General features: G+C 60.3%; 3 protein-coding genes and 1 long non-coding RNA gene across 4 annotated transcripts; 2 read left to right on the forward strand and 2 right to left on the reverse strand.

The window, feature by feature from the left end:
- Positions 1-6,233: 6,233 nt before the first annotated feature.
- Positions 6,234-7,250, reverse strand: LOC117641272. The gene is made up of 2 exons (XM_034378444.1): positions 7,104-7,250; positions 6,234-6,962 (listed from the first exon to the last, which is right to left on the reverse strand). The coding sequence occupies exons 1-2, from the start codon at positions 7,170-7,172 to the stop codon at positions 6,642-6,644; spliced, it is 390 nt and encodes a 129-aa protein (XP_034234335.1). The 5' UTR covers positions 7,173-7,250; the 3' UTR covers positions 6,234-6,641.
- A 2,312-nt stretch (positions 7,251-9,562) lies between these two features.
- On the forward strand, positions 9,563-10,063 carry LOC117641424. Its single transcript, XR_004587483.1, has 2 exons — positions 9,563-9,689; positions 9,904-10,063. It is a non-coding gene; the product is annotated as an uncharacterized LOC117641424 (long non-coding RNA).
- Positions 10,064-15,409: 5,346 nt separating this feature from the next.
- On the reverse strand, positions 15,410-15,972 carry LOC117641311. Its single transcript, XM_034378524.1, has 2 exons — positions 15,877-15,972; positions 15,410-15,760 (listed from the first exon to the last, which is right to left on the reverse strand). Exons 1-2 carry the CDS (start codon positions 15,931-15,933, stop codon positions 15,464-15,466), a joined length of 354 nt encoding a protein of 117 aa, XP_034234415.1. The 5' UTR covers positions 15,934-15,972; the 3' UTR covers positions 15,410-15,463.
- Positions 15,973-18,223: 2,251 nt separating this feature from the next.
- Positions 18,224-19,030, forward strand: LOC117641164. Its single transcript, XM_034378301.1, has 2 exons — positions 18,224-18,336; positions 18,502-19,030. Exons 1-2 carry the CDS (start codon positions 18,280-18,282, stop codon positions 18,784-18,786), a joined length of 342 nt encoding a protein of 113 aa, XP_034234192.1. The 5' UTR covers positions 18,224-18,279; the 3' UTR covers positions 18,787-19,030.
- The last annotated feature ends 5,215 nt before the right edge of the window (positions 19,031-24,245 follow it).

Below are 24,245 nucleotides of genomic sequence, written 5' to 3' on the forward strand. Positions count from 1 at the left end.
AGGAGGGAGACATCAGAGACAACGGCGTACGAGGCGTGCGTGGTTCAAAAAGGCTAGGAATGCCGCGACGGCCCCCTTAAAATGCTTCAGGCCCGCGCCGTGCCTTGCCGTACCTCGCCGCACCGCGCCGCCCCGCCCCGCACTGCGGCGACGACGACGTCGTAGAGTTGCGTCCTTAATTTTTAATCCGCGGAGTGGAGTGCGGCCCAAGGCTCTGATCGCCACACTGCAAGTCGGCGATGCTGCGCGGTGCCGTTTGTTTGCCAAGTTACCTGGTGGCCAGGCTGGCCAGGCTGGCCAGGTGCTGGAAGGTGGTGGCCTCTGCGACGGCGAGGGGGCGCGCGCTGGAACCTCCACGTCGTGCTCCATGACGCCCTCCGCCCATCGCCCGGCCCCGTCAGCCCTGGACGCGCCTGGCAAAAAAATCACAAAACAGAGAAAAAGTTGTAAAAAAAAAGTTAACGCGTGAGCGGGCGCTGGGTGCGGGGCGGCGGGGCGCGGAACCGAGCCGGTCCACACTTTTCTATCCGGGGCGACAGGAAGTGGTCCCCACGCGACCAGGCAGCCCAGCGACGTGTCCGGGCAGAAAAAGCGTAACTGTATGGGAAATCCTATACAGTTACGCCTTTTCTGCCCGGACACGTCGCCAGGCAGCCGGGGATGAAGGAGCTGCTCGCTCGGCCAAGGCCGCGGACGGAGCGGTGCGGAGCGGTTTCGCCGAGTTTGTGAACAATTACAATTTTCAGGTCGTTTCCGACGTCTGGGGGTTGGACTGGTTGGACTGGCGTCTCCGCCGTTTCCCTGCCGCGCCTGGGCTGCTCGCTGCGGTTGCCCCTCCCCTCCCCTCCCGCTCCCCCTTCCCCCCGACTAGCGCGTCCTCTTTAACGGCCACCCACCCGGGCAGCATTTCAAGCAGGAGAGGAGCGGGCCGGGACGGGAGCCAGGACGGGAGCGGGAGCGGAGTGGATCAAAGGGACCAAGTCAGGACTCCCCGCGCTCCGTCGGACGCGCAGCCAGGCCGCCGCGCGGTGTAGGATGTAGGCTAGAGTGATGTGTCCAGATGAGGTAATTTGCATGGTGATGCCCGCGAATGTGTCACCCGGAACCCCGACCCGGCCCGGCCCGCCCCGGCCCACCCCGCACGGCACGTCGCTAGGCCGGCAGGGGGGGAGGGGCAGCGGCAGGGCGGGCTCAGGTTCTCCGTCCGGGAGTCCCTGGGGGAGGAAAAGGAGGGGGGGCAGCTGTGTTCACAGATTCTTGATCTCAGTCATTACACGCCGCCTCTCGGGCCGTGGCGGTCGAGGCCGTGGCGCAGGGCTGCGCAGGGCGCGTGCTGGCCTCGGCCTCGGTGTTTCTGGGGTAAGACCGAGATCGGGGCGCCGATTGCGCCCACCGACAGGGAGCTGCGGCGCTGCCGCGCTGCCGCGGTGCTCCCGCTCTTCGCTCCGCTGCAGACTGATTCCGAGGGTTGTTCCCTGTCTCTCTCGCACTCATGCGTCGTCGTCAAGTGCGAGAGAGACAGGGCGACGAAACCCACTTTCGGAATCGGGCTGCTGCCTCACTTTACAAAGGCGATGCATCTCTGGCAGGACCCAGCGAAGCACGCGGCGTTTAGACGCTGTCTAGTCGTTGGCGTTCAGGGCAGGGTGATGGTGAACGCTGCCGGCCGGGCCCTGCTCGCCATGGAGCGGCACTGCGAGCGAAACTTACCGAACGGAAAGAAAAGAAAGCCGGAGCGGGATAAAGACATCCATCCCTAAAGCCCCCTCGCCGGCCGTTCGAGCCGCCCCCGCCGCGCTGGTCCACCTGTGTGTAAACACAGCCAGGCATCATGGAGGCGCGTGGCACCGTGGCGGCACTGCGAGGCCCGGGGAGGGGCGGCACGGGGCGGCACGGGGCGGACCGTGCCAGCACGTCGTTTACGCTAAAGTCCCGCGTCTTGGAGGCCGACACGCTCGGCATGGCTCGGCATGGCTCGGCACCTCATTTGGACCCCTCACTCCCCCCCTCCCCACGCCAGCGCCAGTCCTATTACCTTTTCACCGCCGGCTGCCTGCTTCCATTCCCAGTGTGCGTTGCAGACAAGCGCGGAGGGCGCGGCTCGCCGTGCAGCGCGGCTTAAACTGCAGCGCTCGCTTGTAAAGCGCGCTTGTAAAGCACCGCACAACGACCCATTCAGCCCGTTTGCAATCCTTTTAACTCGCGCTCCGAGCGCTCCCGGCGCCCCCGACCAGCCCCCGACGCTGCCGTCCGCAGCCAGCGGGCAAGGCGGGCAAGGCGACGCCGTGCCGCCGCACTGCCGCCACGCGTGTCCGTCACGCGAAACGCAATGCGTGCGCGACATCGGAATTGCAATGTGTCGCCGAGGCGGACGGGACGGACTGATGGGCGGACGGACGGGAAAGTGAAAGCGAATCCGACGTTTTGCCGTGCCGGCCGGAGGGGGAGGCGGGGGAGGGGGAGGGGGAGGGCCAGCGCAGCAACGCGTCGCTCAAATCGGGTCGGGATGTCAGACGCAAGGAAACGGCGGGGAATTTCCGAGGAAAAGGCGAAGAAAGGAGGTGTGGGTGCAGACATCGCAGACATCGCAGACATTGCAGACGACTGTGTGATTTATTGCAGGGGCGATCGGGAGCGAGGTAGTGGCGCGGCCTGTCCGCGCAGCTCAGCTGGATGATTGACTTGACACTCTTTCCCCTCTCCCTTTCCTAACATTTCCCTTTCCTCGTCGCCCTGCTCGAGAGGGAGAGAGCGCGCGCGGACGGGCGGACGACGAGCCCTTACCCTGTTTTCTGCAAAATGACTTGTCGCGGGAGCGGTAAAAGGATTTGCCCTGTCTGTTTGCGATATTGCTTTGCAGTGTAGGACTCGGCACGGCCCCGTCCCCTTCCCTCCCCTCATTGGTAATTCGATATACCTCTGATGGGGGCTGCCGCGGGTCTGCGCCCGCCCGCGCCGCCTGCCGCGCCCTCGCGCGGGCGCCCTGCCCTGCCGCGCCCTGCCCTGCCGCGCCCTGCCCTGCCGCGCCCTGCCCTGCCGCGCCCTGCCCTGCCGCGCCCTGCCCCGCGCTGCCCTGCCATACCCTGCCCTGCCGGGGCCCTTCTTGGCAGCCTCGCACGGGGCCGCGGGGCCTCCTGGGGGTTCTCCCGGAGAAGGACCCGAGACCGGGGCACCTTGGGGCTCAAGGCTGGAGGGGGCGCAAGAAACGGGCAGGAGAGAGCGAGAGCGAGAGAGAGAGAGAAGTGTGTCGAGTAGTGTGGGAAGGCGGACGCTAGCTGGCTTAGCGGTATGATTCAGTAGGATACTAGTGTCAGCCTGGGTACCTGCTGCCTCCTAAAAACAGACCCTGGAGATTGTCCCGACCTCCCTTTAGTGGTGTCGCGTCCTCGAAACGGCCAGAGCATTTCCTCACATTTTCCAAATGGCTTCTGATTTCTCTTTTGTCTCTGTCCTTAGAGGCGCAGGCAGAGGCGTGGTTCGGATGCAGGCCACATGACGCAGTCACCTTGGGGTGGTTAAGCTACCCCTGCTTAAGGCCCTTAAAGCACTCCATTAAGGACAAGCAGGACCAGCAGACCCTCGCGGTGGCTGGGGGCGGTTTGGGGCGTTTACGCGTGCGTTCGGTACGTGTAGGAGGGGGCCGACCGACCGCTGCGGGCCCTTCGTGTGTCCACCGACGACGTCAACGAGACGAGTACCTTCCACTTTGATTCGCTTCACCGTCACCAAGCAAGCCACCGCATCACCTCATCCCCCCCAGCGACGAGCACGGCAAACCAGTCCGGTCAAAACTGTTGTGAAGAAACTACCGCCGTCCCGCCGCTGTAGAAGAAGTTTGCAGTGTAGTGGCCGGCGGGCTGGGACAGCGGCGGGACGGCGAACCACCCCCGTTCATTCTGAGCACCTCAAACGCAGCATTGTTGTCGAGGTTCGAAGTTGCCGGCGCCGCCGCGTTCGCCGCGTTCGCCGCCCGGCCGAACGACGTCCCTGCCTGCCTGCCTGCCTTATCTCACCGCCCCTCCCCTCCCCCCCCCCCCTCCTCACGCCGGGCCCTCGTACCTTCTTATCTCCGGCCCGGCCTCTCTCCGTCTCTCTCGCACACACGGCGTGATAAGGACTGGCAGACCCCCTGTTCCAATCCCCTCCGCCCTGTAACGAGTACGACATGTGCACCCCTTCCCCCTCTCACTCTCACTTTCCCGCCTCTCCCCCCCCCCTCTCTCTGCCTCTCCTTGTCTTGTCTCGCGAGATTGGAGCAGCCGAGGATGAATATTTGACGCGGCGCGCGAGAGGGCGTCGCGAAAAGGAATAAACGCTGGAATTGCACCGCGCCACACGGCCGGATGGACGCAGACAGACAGACGGACAGACAGACAGACAGACAGACAGACAGACAGACAGACAGACATACAGACAGAGAGACAGGCAGGCCGAGTGGAAAACACGCACGGCGAGTGCACGCGGCTCGGCGCAGCGCGGCGCGGTGCATCCCGGCCGTAATGTCCTTTTTTTCGCCATTTCTCCATTTCGCTGATAATGGCGAGCCACTTTATCGGGCGCAGCGCCCCTCGGCGCCGCCACACTGGAAAAGAGGGAGGGGGGAGGGGGGCTGCCGGAGCGGTGCGTGGGACAGATGCGTTCCGGAAGGCGCGCGCGGGGTTGCTGCTGCATATCTGGGCTTCGAACCCCCAGCCACCAGCCTGCCACCAGCCCCAGCCGATGACGGCTTGCCGCGGGCCAGAGAGGAACAAAGCGCGCTTCGTCTTCGTTGGGCGCCGGAAGATACCAGTTCCCGGGCGAAACAAGAAAATTCTTGCCCGGGGATGTGGTTTCTCGGCGTTGTGGAAAATAGCATCATTTCGCGCTCATCGATTAGTCGATTATTCGTGCAGTCAGACCCTCGGCGGCAGTGGAGGTGCATGTGTGCACAGTGTAGGAGGTGCCGATCAGGAGGGACATCATCTCCTCCATGTAGGGAGGAGTGTTTGCTGGCGGCCGCAGGCACCACGGTACGGATCAGGCCGCGCGGCCGCGGGCCTGGATGCGGCTAGCGAGGCCGGCGAGGCCGGCGAGGCCGTCGACATGGGTTCGACGGCGTCGCCGCGACAGGCAGCGACTTGGCAACCACGGCCGGCGCGCTGAATGGAAAGGATTTTATTGAAATGGCGCATGGCAGGCCCGAGTCATATATTAATCGGATTGTGGGGCCGTTGTGGGCACGGCCCGGCGCGGCCCCTCACCGACGTCTTCGTGGGGCGTGGCGGGGCGTGGCGGGGCGTGGCGGGAGCCGAGGGGACGCCCCACCGCAAATCCGACTTTGGCCCCGACGACGCCGGTCCAGAGATGCGACGCTGCCCCCTCCCCCCGCCCTCTTTTTTTCTACATCCAACGACTCCCGGTCCTGATACACCCCTCTCGCGGTCCCCTACCCCCATCATCAGGCACATGGCCCCACGTATAACACGTCCCACACAAGCTGGGCCTATCATCGCCGCAGACAGCCCCCTCCCCCTGCCTCCGCCCCCACGCCCTTTTCTCTGAACCTTAAAAATAAAACTGGCGGCCCTGGTTCGATGCCGTGCTAGGGAACGTCAGTCCTCGACGAACAGTGTAGTGCAGTGCAGTGTACCGCGTGCGTGTCGCCGTATCACTAAATGTACACGATTCCTGAACACGACGCCAGAAGTATATCTACGATCCACGATTCCCCGATCCACGATGAAAGAAAGCACGCCGGTCTGTTTGTCTGCACTGGGAATGAGAGAGTCAATTTTGGGCGAGAATTCCTTCACCGCCCAAATTTTGGCGAGGATCGCTCCATCGCCCAATTTTCGCAAATTCAGTCCGCGTCACCACGGCCTGCTGCGGCTCACCGTGTGCGTGTCCCGATCCTCAGATGCCACACGATCCGGGAACACAAACGCCAAAAGTAACACGCCCAGTTCATCCACGGTTGCAGAGAAAGCAGACGGCTGTTTGCCCTTCAGGATGATTCAGTCTCATTTATTCCAAAATTCCCACATCCCAATTTGGGTCGAGGATCGCTCCATCGCCCCAATTTTCGCAAATTCGTCCGCGTACACCACGACTGCTGCGCTACCTGTGTGGCTGATTCCCTAGCCTCGCAGTCCCCACCAGCGGAACTGGAGCGAAGAGGGGCGGTCAGAGCAACACGTCAGTCATCCACGGGGTTTGCAAGACCGATAAGCAGACAGCATTCATCAGTCCTTCAGGCCTTATTCACTCTCATTTATTCCACATGGGTCACCGACATCCCACATCCCTGTCTATATCAAAGACTAGTTAGTTCTTTAACGCTATCTCATCCGTCAAAGCTATGTTCCTTGTAACTCTTAACCTCTTGAAGCTTTGGGAAATTTGTTCGAAAAGTGCACAAGGGACTTAATTGTTACAAAGCATAACTTTATTTTTCACTTTTTTTCCCTCTGTCACTTTATTTAAGTAACGATTTGTTTTGGGTTAAGCTTAGTTTTGGAGCCCTGCAGCATACATCAAAACATTCTCTCAGAAAAAAAGAAAAACAAGAAACAGAAATGGGATTAATGCTGTGACGCTGGGGGTAGCTGGGGGTGGCTGGAGGGGGAAGGGGGGGGGGGCGTCCGGAGAGCGCGTCAGCGACGCTAGCCGACGCAGGCGGCGAAGTGACTGGTGGCGCGGGCGGCCGACATGATGCCCTTGCCCGCCACGCACGAGCCGAAGGCGGGCGGCCCCATGGTGACGGTGGGCACGCACACGCCCAGCACCTTGGCCGCGCCGCCCGGGAACGCCTTGAGCTGCGACGTCAGGCAGTTCTTGATCTTCTGCAGCTTGGCGTGCGCCGCCGGGGACAGGTGCGGGTGTGGCACGTGCCAGTTCTTGGGCAGGTGCGGGTGCGGCATGTGCCAGTGGTGCCCCGCCTTCGGGGGCGGCGGCTTGTGGGGCGGCGGTGGCCCCGCGTCCACCTGTCGGTCGAAATCGGTACTCGTTTACAGTGGACGTCGCAGGTGCCGGGAGTAGAACCCGATTTCGGCCGCACGCGCGCAGCCTGCCGCCGCGTTAAACAAAGTCTGGCGCAGCGACGGCGAGCGCGCGGCCTCACGTACCAGCAGGGTGGACGCCAGCACGGCGAGCACGGCGAGCAGGGCGCCGCACATGAGCAGACGGCCGGCCATTGGCGGAAGGGAAGAGGAGGAGCTTTGCTGTTTGTTGCACCTCGGGGGCGGGCGGTTTCTCAAGTGGCGTCGATACGCCGCGCGGCGTGACTTATACTCGCCCCGCGGGCTGCTTGCGAGACGCCGCCGCGCCGCTCCGTCTCTCTCGCACTCGCGGGGCGTCCCGAACGTCCCGTAGGGCAGCGAGTGAGGCAGGGCGCCGTCGCGGAGTCAGCCCGCAGACAGCCGGCCGGCCCCGCCAGAGAGCCGAGCCCCAAACGGCCGCCGCGCACGCCCTGAACGACGGCCAGCACCGGCCTGCGTGCCCCATGGTGCCCCATGGTGCCCCGCGACGCCAACGTTACTTGTTAATCGGGCCGAGGAGCTCTACGACGGACGCACGCACACGCACACACGCGCACACACGCGCGACCAGAGGGTGGACCAAGGCCGATGGATTTGTTTTGCCCGCTACTCAGTCTGCTAGGTTGGTACGCTTTCATAATCTGTTCAACTGTACTGAGGTCGTGAGCGCCGTCTGGGTTTGACGACGTGACGTAATGAACTCGTGTTTCGGACTCACGATTAGACTCAGTTAGTTGTATTTATTGAGTTTTTCATATTTTTCGTTTTTATTTTGTTTTGCATTTTGCTTTGGTTTGGAGGTAGCCTAGGGTGGTTTGGGTAGTTTGGGTACTTTAGCCTCATCATCATCAGCCCTGTTTAGGCCTCGGCAGACCTCTAGCGTTCGAGTAAGCAACTGCAATAAACTTATTAGGACTCGCAGTCTGAAACCTCAAAAACAGGTGTCGGCGAAGTAAATCCACGACACGGACTGCTACTCGAGCCAAATCACGACCAGTGTATTTCGTGTTTACTCCATGCAGACGGCGAGGTGCATGTGCAGGTTGATGCGCGACTTGGCCGGGAAGACGCCCTTGCCGTTCACGCAGGCCGCGATGGCGCCCACGTTGAGGCCGGCGTCGGCGCAGTCCTTGGCCGCGCCGCGCAGGGCGTGGGTCAGGCCCGGCGTGGTGTCCAGGCAGTGCTTCAGCTTGGTGACGGCGGGGTCCTCTCTGGCATGGGCGTCGCCCTGCAAGGATGAAGTACTACACTGGCACTCTCCGACCCACGAGCCTTACCTCACTGAAAACTTAAGTGTAGTAGGGACACACATGGCCATGGAGCACTGAAGCGTGCGTACTGCGTGCACACTTGGAGCACCTGAGTGGTCACTCAAGTTCTGAGAGCGGGCACTTCACCCAAAGCCATTACCCCACTACTCTTTTAAAACATTTTTGTGGCTGAAACTCGATTGAAGTGACTGGGAGCGTTGTTGTCGGCTGACTTACGGCGCGCGAGGCGACGGCGACGGCGAGGATCAGGATGAGCAGAGCGTTGCCGTCCATGGCGGTCGTCGGAGTGCGTTTGAGCGGTGCGCACGCTTCGGGCCCGCCGTCGTCCGCCTCGGCGCAGTTCGTGACCGGCCGAGGCGGCCAGCACGTCGGCGAATCAAAAATCGGACACGCGTTGTTATCGTAACGAAAATGTCTCGTTCCAACGGGCTGAGGCTTTAAATATGTATGTCACAGCACGTACGTTACGTGGCCAAGGCAGTGCACGTGGCCCACATGGGGCGCTCCCCCGAAACGGGTCAAAGTTATGAGAATTTGCGGGGAAAACAGAGCAATTCGCTGCAGCCATTACTTCTTACATCAAACCGTGGTTGGGGCAAACAACGTCAACCAACTTAACGAAACAGGAAAAAATGTGGCTTCGAGGCAGAGCTCCCTCCCGAGTTCCCCTTCCGCCAGGCTCGCCGCCAGCCAGCCACCCCGCCTGGGGCCTGGCCTTCCGGGCCGCAATGCAGGCCGTGCCGCAGGCCATGCCGTCGACGGCGACCTCGGCGGTCGGGGCGGTCGCCCTCCTTACATCAAGCGGCGGAAGCACGCCTCACCGGAAACATCCCGAACGACGCATGCACCGCCTGGCCTAGGCCTTGCGCGGCTTGCGGTTCGAGGGGAGAAGAAAACGGGCATGAAAAAAGGGGAGGGTCTTTGTCTGCGTCAGCGGCAGGCAGGGGGCGAATCACTTGACGTCCCTCTCCGCCTTCGCCGCCCCCCCCGCCGCCCCCGGAGCGACCCGATATCGCCACGCCAGTTTAGCTCGCCGCCGTTTTATGAGTCACGCGTCCAAGTTTGTTTCATGGCAAACTGCAACTGCTGGCCTGACCCTCTTGCCTCCCAGCCCCTCCCCGCCGGCGGCCGTCCCCCGGCAGGCTGGCCGGGCTGGCCCCAAGCAGTGCGAGGCGAGCGGCGCGGCCAGTCCGGCCCCCAGCTGTTTTATAGGCTCTCGAGCATTGCGTCGGACTGTATTTAGCGCCCCCAGCAGTGAACCCAGCCTGGCGGCCCCGCTGGCCCTGCAGACCCCGCTGGCCCGACGGCCTGCCGACGGCCGGCACCCTCTCGATGGCTTGTCGCCGTGGTTTGTGGTGCGGCGTCGGCCTGGTCGCCTCGGGGTGGGAATCGCACTGTCGAAGTAAGCAGAAACGAGGTCCCCACTCTTTCAGGCGTGGATATGCATACGCGCCACTCGTGCCTGCGCCCTGCGCTCGCTGGCTCGCTGTTGTCTTCCGGAATCTAGGCACTGTCACAAAAATAAAGCTGGATCGACTTAAATTTAGGACATGTCGTTCTACGGCTCTTGTTTATGTTTCCTATACTGTTTCTTAATGTTTTTTCTTTCGTTTCAGCGTGGCTTTTCTCAAATTACGTCAAAGTCTTCATGATGTATTCGACTGCGATGCCTTCTATCTCCCGAGACGCGGTCACCTTTGAAAACTCTACACTAAAATCGACCAAATTTTGTTTTGAGTCGAGTAATAATTTTATCAGGGGTCTGAATGATCAAAACATAGTCGATTCTCCCTTTTTTTCCTCTTTTTGACAGTGACAGCACTGCTCTCCGACTGAGTTCTGCAGGGGACTTCCCCAGAGGCTTGTCGCGGCGGGGAGCAGGGGAGTAGCGAGCAGCCCCTCAAGGTTGGTTTCGACGCAGTTTGATAGCGATCGTCGCAACCCGCCCCTCCCCCCGCCCGCCCCCTTTGCACCTCATCAAGTAACACTTGGGGTCCCACAGGACACGACGAGAAGTTCCGACGCAAGAGTTTGTCCCTCCCATTGTTTACCACTCAAACCGCGCCGGCGGCAGACCGCCGTGTCATGAATATGACATTCAGACGTAAGAAGAGGAGCACAAAAAAAAATTCCAACGTATTGCGCAGTGACTCGGGATCGGAATAACTACTTGAATTCAGCACTGTAAAGGATTATACGGTTTCGGGATGTTAAGCTGTCAGCAAAAAGGAAGCAGCCATTGCATGTTTCGGTTGGCAACAATTATCATGCTCTGCGCCTGCTCTCTTAAGAAAACCGTGAGGTGGAAGAAGCGAACAGTCGCTCATTCAAACAGCCCCTCTATTTTTGGTTAGGGGAACTGTTTTACGAGCTTTTAGATACTGCGGTTCTCTCAAGTCATGGTTTGCTCAATTCTTTTAAATAGGTTTTACTCACAACGTGACTACAGTACGGTGGTCGGGTTTGACAAATTTTATAAACTCGCAGGAGGGATATTGTCATTGTACAGGAGTTTACTTCTGTTCGGGGAAATTGCCATACAATGAAAGTGAAACCTATTGTTTGCAGCCCCACGCTTTTGTTGTTTGTTAGCTGCTCCTTTTTTGGCGCGACGGTACGGTCAGGGGAGACACGGCGCGTGCATAACCAGCGGGTGGAAACTCTGTTGCCAAAAACGGCATGCAAAGGTTTTTGTGCAGCTTAGATCTCGGAACCCAGAGGTGGTAGGTGAAATCCGAGGTCATATTTGGAATCCTCATAAAATTTCACTCGGCGTAGGACATGTTTAGTGCCAGGGCCAAAGGAAATGGTCAGTCATTTTTCCATGAGAAAGTAAAAAAACAGGTGAAAAACGCTCTGGGACCAGGATAGAAATTTACGCTTTATCCCGAAAATTGCTATTTGGTCATGCTTAATGTGAGACAACGGTAAGGCCAATTCAAATTCTGAGTACAGATATGAATTCAGCGTGCTTTCGTGTGTGCATTCCACCTATAGGTTTCAAAGAAGGAGGGCCTGTACCCTTTAGAACACGCAGTCAACGGCAGACTGTTTTGTAATTTTATGCAATACAATCGCTGCATACCCTCTCTCAGTTTCACGGCAACGGTTCTCTGTTATTTTGGTGTGTTGACGACTCCCAGGCAGCGTAATGCACAGGAAATTTCCTCAGGATTCAGAATATGACCTCAGAATTCACCTACAAGGTCCCGTTCTCTTGCATTAAGTGTTACCACAAAACAATGCAACGTTTCGATCATGGTCCCACAGCGTTTTTTCTCCTTTTTTTCTTTTTCTCATTGCAAAATGACCGACCATTTCCTTGACCTCCCACTCCAAACATACCCTACGCCGAGTGAAATTTTATGAGGATTCCAAATATGACCTCGGATTTTACCTACCACCTCTGGGTTCCGAGATCTAAGGTGCACAAAAAACCTTTGCATGTCTTTTTCGGCAATAGAGTTTCCACCCGCTGGCATAACCGAGCTCTACACATCCACACGCGCAAAACGATGAAATAAATGAAAGTCGGGACGGCTTTAATTCGGACAACTGCAGATCAATTCCCAGGCGACGGCGGCGGGGGTTCCGGCGGGACAGTGCAGCCCCCTTCCACCCCCCCCCCTTTCCACCCCCTTCCACCCCACCCCGTCACCGTCACTTGGCCGCGGGGCACAATAAAACACGAGCCGGGGGAAGAAACACACAAGGGGTGGGGGCGCCTCAGCCGAGTGACTGAACCCCAGGCCCCGGGGTGGCCCCGCGAGCCCGCCGCACTGCTCCGGTCCGGACAGTGCTCGCCCCGCGCTTGCCGCCATCCGGACCGAGAGTGTGGACGGACCGGCACGGCACGGCCACCCCACCGGTCCGCATCCGAGTGCTGGCTGCAGTGGTGGCGGCAATGGTGGCTGCACCGACGGTCGGCCGGTCGGCCCGCGCAATCCTATTTGCTAATAAGCCGGCCAGCTTCGGCAGCGTGGGCAGGCTCGCCGAGCGTCGATTCTGTTTACTGACGCCGCATATTTCGTTACCTTGTTTCATGTTTTCATCGTGTGATAGCCTCTGAATTTAAACGATGGTGCCTCGACGACAGGAACAAGGGAAAACAGAGGGTGAAATAAAACACACACTGCAGAGCGTCTTGATCGATCACGTGCTTGTACGCGATTACTCTTCGCGCCCTGCATGTTTTACCAGTCTCCCCACTCTTCTGCACGCCATGACGACACACCGACACAGGCAGGCTCTCTCACACACTCACCCACACGGCCACACAGATCTCTCTCTCTCTCTCTCTCTCTCTCTCTCTCTCTCTCTCTCTCTCTCTCTCTCTCTCTCTCTCTCTCTCTCTCTCTCCCTCTCTCACACACACACACACAGCACGCCCTCACCTCCTCCCAATCTTTACTCCCTTCCGCAGTGCCTCTTTAGTCGGGTCGACCCATTGACAGAGTCATAATGGCCCTAGAGTCCTCGCGGCGGCCGGGGACCTCATATAGAAGGGGAAATCGGGCCGAGTAAGAGGGCCTCCGCCAGGAAATGATGATGGGGTCCTGCAAGACGGCCTGCGACAAGGCCTGTGAGACGGCCTGGCCTGTGAGACGGCCTGGCCTGTGAGACGGCCTGGCCTGTGAGACGGCCTGGCCTGTGAGACGGCCTGGCCTGTGAGACGGCCTGGCCTGTGAGACGGCCTGGCCTGTGAGACGGCCTGGCCTGTGAGACGGCCTGGCCTGTGAGACGGCCTGGCCTGTGAGACGGCCTGCGAGACGGCCTGCGATGGCCCTTTGGCGAGTGTGCGGCGTGCGCGGTGTCTTGGTGTGTCGGCGGAAGAGGGCAATTAGGAGGGGGTCACCTGCCGAGCCCACCCAGCCCATCGCGCCGATACGAGGAGCGGCCGAGCGTAACAGGAGTATCGACATCGGCCCGGGAGGAGAAGAGGTTGCGGTCGAGGAGGCGGCGGAGTGCCCTGCCTACTGCCTGAGGTGGCAACACTAGCACGGCGGCCATCACCAGAGTGGCAACACTAGGTCGGCGGCAACACCAGGGCGACGCAAATGCGGCCGTTCTGGCTTTTCAACGTCACGCCGCCCCGTTCCAGCGGTTCCAGCGCGCGGCACGCGGTTATATCTGGCGTGATTTACCGTCCAAACAAGCAGCGGGGCCGCGTCCGCCGCGTCCGCGCCGTGCGGACCGTGCGGGGTCGCGTCCGCGTCGGAGGGGATGTGGCGTGTGGCGCCGCTCTCGGACGCAGCCTCGCCACCCCATTTTTCCCGCAAAATAAAAGCGGAAGCGGCGGGGAAAGAGCACCGCGGGGAAAAAATAACGGACAAGAAAAAACGGCAGCACGATGAGGTTTGTGGCTGGTCACTGAGGCGCAGGCCGGCCGCCGGGTGGCGCGGCCGGGCAGCCGGGCACGGCGACATGGCCGCATGCAAGCCCGGTCCGGGCTAACCGGGGTAACTGGGTTCGGTGCGGCCCGAGGTTACCCGCGTGCTACACGCCGACAGAAGCTGGAAGCTGGTGACAGCGGCCTGCTAGCCGCCGCCTGGTTACCCGGTTCGGTTACCCCGCCGCCCTCGCTCGCTTGCCTGGTCCATTGGCGGCGGCCGCCTCGCCTCCCCCGGGCCTTTTTCCGCCAGCCAGCCCGGCCCCGGCCAGCCCAGCCAGCCTCGGGGCGACATAGCGGCGCTTCGGATTAAAAATGAAACAATGCGGTTAAGTCGGCCAGCCACTGGCCGCCACGAAATCACCTTCCTCAGTGCATGTGTGGAAGCACACACACACACGCGCGCGCGCGCACGCACGCGTTTACGGGCGTCGTGTTGACAAGAAAGAGCACCTCGGCAGACTTATCCACCTGGGGCTCCTGGTGCTGGGCCCAGGGCTGGCTGGGCTGCCGCGCTGCCACGCCTGGGCTTCGCGCTACGCGGTGCTACGCGGCGCTACGCTCCATCATGCCTTTTCTCCACGACCCTTCCGTCCCTACCTTCCCGACCTTCCCTTCGGGTCGAGTGGCCATCGGGAAACGTGCGCGTCGTCGCAAACATCACGAACGCCACCTCCGCCGCCGCGCTGCCTTCCTCGAGGAAAAAAACGAACAAATCTTTTTCTTTCTTTTTCGCTGCCAACACCCACACATTTTTTCCGGACCTATGTCACACCACACACGCCACAACATCGGAGTGGGCTTTTTTCCTCCTTGCCTTGTTTTTCTTTTCTGGTCGACCTGCTGGAATCAGATTTGGTCCGTTGGTTTCCGATGTGTCAGCGCCGCAAGACACCTTGGAAAGGATATCCCCGGGCCGCGCGACGCGGCAGGGACGCGGCAGGGACGCGGCAGGGACGCGGCAGGGACGCGGCAGGGACGCGGCAGGGACGCGGCAGGGACGCGGCAGGGACGCGGCAGGGACGCGGCAGGGACGCGGCAGGGACGCGGCAGGGACGCGGCAGGACGCCGCCCAACGAGCCTAGCCTCTCCACGCCATTGCCCGCGATAGAATTTGATTTAGTGAAGCCTGGAGGCTTAGAAGGGGGAGGGGGAGCCCCACCGCCGCACCAAGCCGTTCACGGACCGGTCCACACTGGGTCTGGCCATGGCCTCGGGGGAGGGTCTCACGCATCAGCCTCGGGGAAGCTGCCCCCTCCTCGTCCCCCCCCTCTTTCCTCCTGCCGTCGCCAAGGCCCCCTTCTCGCTTGCCGGGCCGTTCGGACACGCTGCTCCGTCCGCTATGGCCGTCTACCCGTGAACCAGCAGACTGATTTCGAGAGTCATTTTCGTCGCTCTGTCTCTCTCGCACGCCGCCCAACGGGTCAGTCCGCTGCAGCAGTGTGAGCGAGCGAGCGTGTTCTGAAGGCGGTGACGGACGCAGAGTGTGCGAGATGATCGGTGGAGGCGGCCAAAACTCTAGACGCGTTTTGAGTACCAGAGCAGCTAAACAGGACTAGAACCGAACGTGTGACCCCACCAATGGATTGCTCTCCGATCGAGGAATCCATTGGTGGGGTCACACGTTTGGTTCGATCCCCTTAGCGACTTTGGAGCTCAAAACGCGTCCGGGATTATGACCGCCCCCGACGGTCTTCTGCCCCCCTGTGGGACGGCCTCAATGAGCGGCCGGGTGATGTGTACACAGCCCACCGTTTATTCCTCCATTGCTCCCCGCCCAGCCCCGCTCAGCCCATGCAGACGACGAGGTGCGACGTGGCGCGCGCGGCGGGCACGGCCCCGGACACGGCGACGCACGCGGCCACGGCGGGGACGCCGCCGAACGCCGACAGCGCGCAGTTCTCCGCGATGTGCAGGGCGGTCCTGGGCAGCCCGGGCATCCGCCGCAGGCAGCCCTTGAGCTTGATCATGTTGCCGCCGAAGTGGCGCATCTTCCCCTTGGCCTCCTTGAAGAAGTGGCGGAGGCCGCGGCGCTCCACGGCGTGCACGTCACCGCCTTCTCGTGGTGGCGCGGGGTCCGCTGCCTGCAGTGGCCGAGAGCAAAGATTGTCTGTCAAGTGACTCCAGAGTCACCCAGCCAGGCCGGGTGCAATGCCAGGCGCAAGGCCAGGCGGCCGCACGCCGTGACTCATCAATGTACCGCGAGGGCGACCAGGGCGGCGACGGCGAGCAGGACGACGGGCAAGTGCTTGGCCATGGCGACGACGTGGCGACGTGGTGACCGAAGCGCCGTGGCGAGCCTTTATACTCGGCCTGCGGACTTTGATCTGAAATTGCCGCACGTCGACGAGCGCGACGCGAGTCACGAATGCGTAAGCCTCGCCAAAAGCAAAGAAACGCTCAGAAAAACAACAATCGCCAAAAAATTCGCATAACCATTTGCTCAGAACTCAGACGATTTCTTGTTACTTTGATGAGCCAGGAGGTTTAGTTTTGAGGAGTGGCACATTTTTTATTTGAACCATTTTTTCATATCATTAACGGTTGTCGTTTTCGAATGTTGCAAATTTATGTTTTTCTAGTTTACGGAAAATTTCCACGATGAATTTTCGAAAAAAAATTGGAATTTTCGTTTGTTCTATGGGGGATGGCTCAGTAAATACACGCACACCTGATCCAAATTATTCCCCCATTAATTGAATAAATTATGATTAATTGTGAATTATGTAAAATTATTACAAATTATTGGTAATTATTCCAAAAAAATTAAAATAATGAAAATAAAATTGAAATTGTCTGGAAGGACGATCATGCTCCGTAGCGACGCCCGAGCAGCGGCAAGCTTATGTTGATTTGAGTTGTGTCGAGCAGGACGATCACCGACGTGGATTTCAAGTCATCGACACGAGGCTAATCACCTGGTATGACAAATTAAGTGCTGCTCTGAAATCCACGGTATGAGAATTTACGCAACCGCAACATCTGTCGTCTGCTAGCGGACTTCACCGCTACAAACACCACGAACCATCACTATCTATTTGGAAAATTGACAAGCATCCAATATTTCCATAACGGTGCATTACACATTCAAAAGAACGTGACAGTACATGGGTGTCACATTCGTTTGGATGTGACACGACATGTGTACTTGGGTACCATGTGTCACATACGTTTTAATGTGACAGTTTGACAGCTAATTGCATGTTACACCCGAAGTAATGTGACAAAGCGGTGCAGTGTGTCACATTCGTTTGAATGTTGATTTTCACCGTTTGTCACGCTCAAACTAACATCGCCGTTTTCACGTGAAAACAAACGTGACGTCACATTCCTTGGCTACCAGTGCCGTTATGGAAATATTGAATGCTTATCAATTTTCCAAAGAGGAAGTGATGGTTTGTGGTGTTTGTAGCGGTGAAGTCCGCTAGCACACACTCAACATCTTATGATCGTTTTTATACGTATTACGATGGTTTTTCATCGTAAGGTACGCATAAATTTGAACATACATAATATGCTTAATTTTCCATCGTATTACGCATGAATTTCATCGTATTACGCATGTATATCATCGTATTACGCATGAATTTCATCGTATTATGCATGAATTTTATTGTAGTACGTATGTTCTCATTTCAACGTATGTTACGATGGCCTTTCATCATAAGAATCTGAGGGTGCAGACGACAGATGTTGTGGTTGCGTAAATTCTCAAATCGACTAACGTAGCCTCAACCGTGGATTTCAGAGCAGCACTTAATTTTGTCATACCAGGCCATTAGCCTCGTGTCAATGAGTTGAATAAATCCACGTCTGTGATCATCCAGCTTGACACAACCCAAAGCCACCTAAGCTTGCCGCAGCTCGGGCGTCGCTACGGAGCATGATCGTCCTTCCGGACAATTTCAATTTTATTTTCATTATTTTATTTTTTTTTGGAATAATTACCAATAATTTGTAATAATTTTACATAATTCACAATTAATCATAATTTATTCAATTAATGGGGAAATAATTTGGATCAGTTGTGCGTGTGTTTACTGAGGCCATCTCGTTCTATGGTTGAAATAGTTTAGCGTTGTTTATTTGAAAATCGGAGAGGGGGGGGGACCTCGGACAATAGGGGTTCTTGGGAACCCCTAAAAAAATTAATGGCTGCATTTTATTTTATTAGTTCCATGGGTGTCAATCGCGCAGGGCGCAATGCCTTTTGTTTTACCGCTGCATGTGTCCGACCGTTTCGTGCACAGTGTGGACTGTTTTCTCTGCACCTGTCCGAGGCCGATAACGATAACGTCACAAGGCAGCCTTGATTTGAGTTTTAACTGCCGATCCAAATAGAATCATGGTCCTCTGTCCGTCGGTTTACAAGCCGACAAGCCCGTGACGCCGGCGAGGCCCTCTAGGGCCACGACGGTGCGCGATGTGCGTCACGCGCGGTCACGCGGGCCGGCCGTCGTGACCGCGCCGACGGCTACGCCGGCCACGCTGCAACGTGCACACGTGTCACGTGTCCACGATTCTGAGAAGGACTGTGGTATAAAACCAACGCCTTGATCCGCCGAATGATGCGCTGCCCCCTCAGTTCCCAGCCCACTCCGCCATGGCTCGTCACGTCGCCGTCCTCCTGCTCGCTGTCGCCGCCCTCGCCGCCCTCGCTGTACGCACAGAGTCGCCTCGCCGCTCTGTCTCCCTCGCACGGTGCGAGTCGCACCCCAATGAGGACCACGAAGGCAGAGCGACGACGCGACATTAATGCGGTTGCAGCCCTCCAGCTCGCTGCCGGCAGGTGGCTGACGAACGCTCTCTATCCCTCTCTTTGCAGGCCGCGAGCCCCGAGGGAAAGGGCCGCCCCCACGACATCCAGCGCCGCAACATCAGGCATTTCTTCCACAACATTAAGATGAAGGTCAAGATCCACCTGGACATCAACAAGCTCAAGAACTGCCTCAAGAGCACGCCCGGCGTGTCGCAAGCCGTCAAGAACACCGTGCTGGGTTGCTCGGGGTCCGCCGCCGGCGGCATGGGCGCCATCGCCGGCTGCGCCGCCAGGAAGGCCGCTATCCCCGCCGCGCGCGCCACCGCCCACCTCGCCGTCTGCATGGGCTAGACCTGGCCCGCACCGACCGTGGAAAAATAAAGACTCCGCAGAACCACGGGATAGACTGCGTCGTTGAAACATTCCAACGGGCAAAACAAAGGCCCTACAGGGGCATGGACGATTACCGCCCCTGGAGCAGCGTCAACTCGGTTTGCGCCACTGCAAGGGCGTGGGACTTCTAGGCAAAATTTTGATATCCTTCAAAAGTTCGAGCAAAAGTTCAAGCCTGTTACACCGCGTTAAGGGCGTTAGATCTTATGCTTTTGTTTTACCAGTGTTCCTTTTTCTTGTCGGGCGAGCAGCAGTGGACCGTACCGCCGAGTGTGAGCTACCGTCAGTCGCGTCGCCCAGGACGGCAGCACCGGGAGCACACACAATACGGCTTGATTGTTAACACACAATGCCGGCCGGTAGCACAAACTCTTCACGTCCTGGGCATGGCGGCACGGCCCGGCGCGGCCAGCCTCATTGGACGGACCGGGACGGACGGTCAGCAAACACTATCCGGCGACGCGCTTCGGGGCGAGGCTGGACACGGAACACGAAGCGCGCACTGCCGTGCCGATGCCCCAAGCACGGCAAGCACGCGGCACAACCACAAGGGTAGCATTGGCAGTCCCTGGAGTCCCTGGAGCGCGCTGGCGAAATGTACCCTATTCCTTGCCACGCTTTTGTGAAGTGCGGGCGGTCGGCGGTCGGTGGCGGTCCGACTTTAGGTGTCACGGACACGCACCGTCAACAATGTAGGACATGAGCGAGACACGCTTTGCAAGTGCTGATTATGTGTGTGTGTGTTTGTGTGTGTGTGTGTGTGTGTGTGTGTGTGTGTGTGTGTGTGGTTTAGGAAGCGGGGGAGGGGGGGGTGAGACACCAGAGCAGACCGCTCGCCAGCGGCGTGGCAGAGTCGCGGCAAAAACAAAGCAATTAAGCGGCAAACGAATGTGTTGTGTTTTCGAGTCCGCGGGGCCGCGTGCCGCGCAGCAACTTTTCGCCCTCCCCGCCCCACCCCGCCCCAACCCGCGAGCTCTTCATCCAATTGTCTTGGCGAAATATTGACTGCCTCCGGTCTGGCTCTGGCCCTGCCTCTGGCTGTGGAGCGGAGCTGCGGAGAGTCAACAAATGCGTGCATATCGCTTTGGGGACCGACCGTGTTGACGCAATAAAGATGATGTCACGGGAAGTTCGAGCGGCCGGTGCATGGTGTGCGGAGCAGTTGCTTGCTTCGTTGCTCCGTCTCTCTCTCGCATGCGTCCTGCATGGTGAGTGCGAGGGAGGGAGACAGGTTGGCTTGGTTGGCGGGCTGCTGTAATGAACTGACGGCCGAGGCCGTACTTGGCCCTGATACGACCCACGCCCTGCCAAAGCCGGCCGAAGCGCCGCGAAGCGCGGACCTGGCGCACGCCATGCTCGCCATGCTCGCCATGCTCGCCATGCACCATTACTGGAGGAGCGCACCGCGGCGTCTATTTGGACTCGTCGTCGTGTTTGAACAACATCATCACGTTCGCTAGGCCCGGCCCGGCCCGGCCGCCCCACGTGCGGCTTCGTTATTCCAGAAGCTCCGGAATATTACCGCGCCCAGAGGGGCGGAAGGGATTTTTCGCCCCCACTCCCGTATACATGCGAAACTCGAGCAGGCCGGGTGCTGAATACGTTTAGCGCCCCGCCGAGGGGTGGCTGGGGAGGAAAGAGGGGGTAGGGGGGTAAACGAAACGGGGGACAATACTGCTTGGCAATACGTTTGATAGAAAGACAGACCGGACGAGGCGCGGGGCTTGGAGGGGGAGGAGGCGCGTAACCATCGTGGCGAGGAAGGAAAAGAGTGATTCAGGCGAGGCGGCAAAGGGAGTGGATGCATACAGGCTGCCACCCTCTTATTGGGTTCGATTCCACTCACCGACCGCACGGCGCCGCGCGCCCTGCTGGGGCTGGCGGGGCTGGCGGGGCTGGCAGGCATGGCCTTTCGGTTTGAATGGCAGAGACGCCTCGGGGAGGGAGAGGGAGATCAAACGCGCCGCGGAGCCCCGCCGTCGTGGCGGCCGAGGCCTTGGCTGCCTTGGCGCGCGATCCCGAAGAGTCGATCCGTGGCTCTGCCCCCCTCGCACCCCTACGGGACGCCTCGTGCGTGCAACAGAGGCAGAGCGACGAAGGGCCTCTTCGGAACGAGGCTGCTGGCCACCCCGGCCCTCCAAACGGCCGGCGGGGCGGGGTGGGGCGCGCGGCAGGACAGGAAGGACAACGACGCGCTGCCCGGAGGGGCCAGTGGCCAGTGTATGCGCAGCGTGCGTGTGTGTGCGTGCCGTGTGTGGGTGTGTGAGTGTGTGTGTGTTTCATTAAGAATGCCCTGTGTGCATTGGGTGCTGCAGCAGCCTGCAGCGTCGCACACGGCATTGCGGCGGGGTGGCGGGGTCGGTCGTCGAGGTCCATCCGTGCGACGCCGTGCGACGCTTTGCGGCCCGGCTGCCTCCCCGTCGTCAAAGACACCGAATCGCATCGTCACCTCGTCGATGACGCTGACTGCCGACTTCACGTCCCGTTTACGGCGCGGGGCTCAGGGCCGCCGTCGCACGCCAGCCAACAGCAGCGCGGCGGGATGATGATGAAGTGGCGGAACATGGGCGATGTGGCGAAACAGCCCGGAGCTCGCGGAGCGCCGTAACAGCTGATCGTGGAGCGAGCGAGCGAGCGAGCGGGGAACAAGCGACGAGCCCTTTGGCCCTTTAGCGCCGAGTGCGGCAGTGCGGCAGTGCGGCCCGCTTGGCCTGGCAGCCACGCCAGGGCAGCCAGGGCCGCGCGTTCTCTTGACTTCCCTGAGAGCTCGGCGCTCCGCTCCGCCCCGCGCCGCCCCGCGCCGCGCCGCTCCAAGGCCGGCCGGGCCCTTGGCGAATACCAATTCCCCGGCACGGAACGGGTTCGCCGTTTCGGTCTAATCCCGCAGGGCAGCGGGGCGGCAGGGCCGTGGCGGCGCCCGGGGCGGGCCGACGCGCTGCCAGGGACATCCGTGGATACCGGCCTGGCACTCGTTTCTAGCGGCAGGACAGGCGCCGCGAGAGGTTCAACATGTGTGTGTGTGTGTGTGTGTGTGTGTCTGTGTGCGTGCGCGCGCGCGTGCGTGCGTGTGTGTGCCTACGTGCGCGTGTCTGCCAGACAGACAGACTGACAAACAGACGGCACGGGCGCCAAGATAAAATTAACGTCCTTTTCCATTCTGTCCCTCAATTATAAATTTCCAGTGTGTTTGCTGGAGGGTGGCAGCGCGGTTTCCCCTCCCCCTCCCCACTCCGCCCGGCACCACTACGCTGCTCCAGACATAAGCACGGTCGTTTGTTCCAAATCCAGGATGCTTGTTTTTGCGGCTGCGTGGGGGCCGAGGCCGGGCGAGGCCGGGCGAGGAGGCAGGCTGCAGCACCACATCACATGAAGAAGGCCAGCAAAATGCAACACACTGAGGCGGGGTGCGGGGCGGAGCGGGGCCATGGCAAAGAGTCGAAGAAAGCCGCGGGGGAAGGGGAAAAAATAAAGGGGTGGCCACCCTTAAATAAATAAAGCTGAGCCACGGGACGCGTTTTTGAGCGCTGAGTAGTGGTGGTGGTCCGCTTGCACCCGCCTGACCCCATTCTTCCGTCCGGGAGCGGTCAGGCATGGGGCAGGCATGGGCATGGGGCAGGCATGGGGCAGGCATGGGGCAGGCGTCGTCGCGTCGGGCAGGCACGGCCGCAGTCCACTGCGCTTCGTTCTCCGTTCAGATAAATCACGTCGCCACTGGTTTGTCTTCATTTTTTATTACCTTTCCTCCCTACCGAGGAATATTATTTTAGCCGCCAGATTACATTTCGTTTCTGTCGACGTCGGCACGCTCCGCGGCCAGTGCTGGCGCCGCGCCTGCCCGCCTGCGTCCCGGAGTCCCGGAGGGCCCGGCCCTGGCCCGGCCGGCACACTGATTCCGAGAGTCGTTTTCATCGCTCTGTCTCTCTCGCACTCGTGAGGCGTTCCGTATGGGTGCGAGAGAGACGAAGTCGACTCTCGGAATGAGTCGGCAAGCCACGGGAGCAAAGTGACCGAGGTGGCGGCGCAACCTGCTCCACCATGGCTCCACCTGCTCGCAGCCAAGCTCGCCGTCTCCGCAGCGAGCGTCGTTCGAAAAATAGGCGGGCAGGCGTTTCTAGCAGTGCTCGTCAGCTGTCGCCCACTAACGGGAATCCGATTTTCCCCGCAACTTGGCGAAGCGGCCGAAGCGGGCGGAGCCACTTGAAAGTGGAAGGAGGCGGCGGGCCCTCGGTGGGGCCGGTGTGGGCCGCCATGAGGCTGGCCGTGCCATCCATCAACCGGGCGATACATCGGATGCCTTTAATGGCGTGGGCCGGGACGGGCCGGGCCGGGCCGGGCTGCGCTGGGCCAGGTACGACACGGACTGTCCGCCGCGAGTAGGGTGGTATAGGGCGCAATGTTGGCCGAAAACTGGGGAAAAGACGCTTCGGTTTTCCAGCTTGGGCATGCCGAGTCGAATACCGCGCTGTATCGGCGGCGCGCCGGGCCTTTGGCCGGGCCTCTGGCCGGTCCCGGGTTCGGCCCCTTGAGGGAGGGCGGATCGCCTCGAAGCCTCCATCGAGGCGCTGGCATTCAGAGCCCGGCGCGCCATGCGCAGCCTTGCGGTGCTGTGGTTCGGCCGTTCGGCCCCGAGATGCACTACTTGAGCAGCAGCACGGCAGCAGCGCGCCGAGTTTCGCCGGAACCTATTAGTCGAAATTCCTCCTGGAAGGGCGAGAACGAGACGGGGGCTGGGCTCGCCGAGCGCAGCCCAGCAGCAGCCAGAGCCATGGCCCAGCCAGAGCCACTACAATGACTTTACCAGCATGGCAAAAATTTGTGCGAAACTCCAGTGCCTCATTTATCTCCGGACTGCCTTCGCCCCGCCCCGCCCCGTCTCGTCCCACAGGCCAGCATGTTTTCTTCCGCCGCCGCCCACAGGGGAGGAAACCCACGGGTGGCCACGGGTATGCCCACAACGCATTGTCGGTCGCATTATAAAAAAGAAGTGGCCTCCTCCACATTCTTATTCACATTCGCATTGCAGGCCGCTGGAACAAGGTCGCATCACGGAGGGGGGAAGAGTGAAGCACTGAGCAGACGCCGCGCCGCCGCCGCCGCGCCCTCTCCGCCCTGACGGTGGAAACCCGACCTTAATGCGGGCATAAAAACGAAACGGGATGGAGGCCAGGCGGCCAGGCGCCAATCATCGCGGCGGACGGCGGGGCACGGCGGGGCGGGGCGCGGCGGGGCGGCGGCGGCGGGGGGCGCGGCGGCGGGGCGGGGGCGGGGCGCGGCGGCGGGGCGCGGCGGGGCGCGGCGGGGCGCGGCGCGGGGCGCGGCGGGCGCGGCGCGGCGGGGCGCGCGGGTGCGTCGGGGAGGCGGGTGCGCGCGCGCTGCCGTCCCACCCGTTGCCGCCCGACGCCGTGCGGGGCGCGGAG

Source organism: Thrips palmi, unplaced genomic scaffold, assembly GCF_012932325.1.
Source record: "Thrips palmi isolate BJ-2018 unplaced genomic scaffold, TpBJ-2018v1 HiC_scaffold_15, whole genome shotgun sequence".
Lineage (NCBI taxonomy): Eukaryota > Metazoa > Arthropoda > Insecta > Thysanoptera > Thripidae > Thrips > Thrips palmi.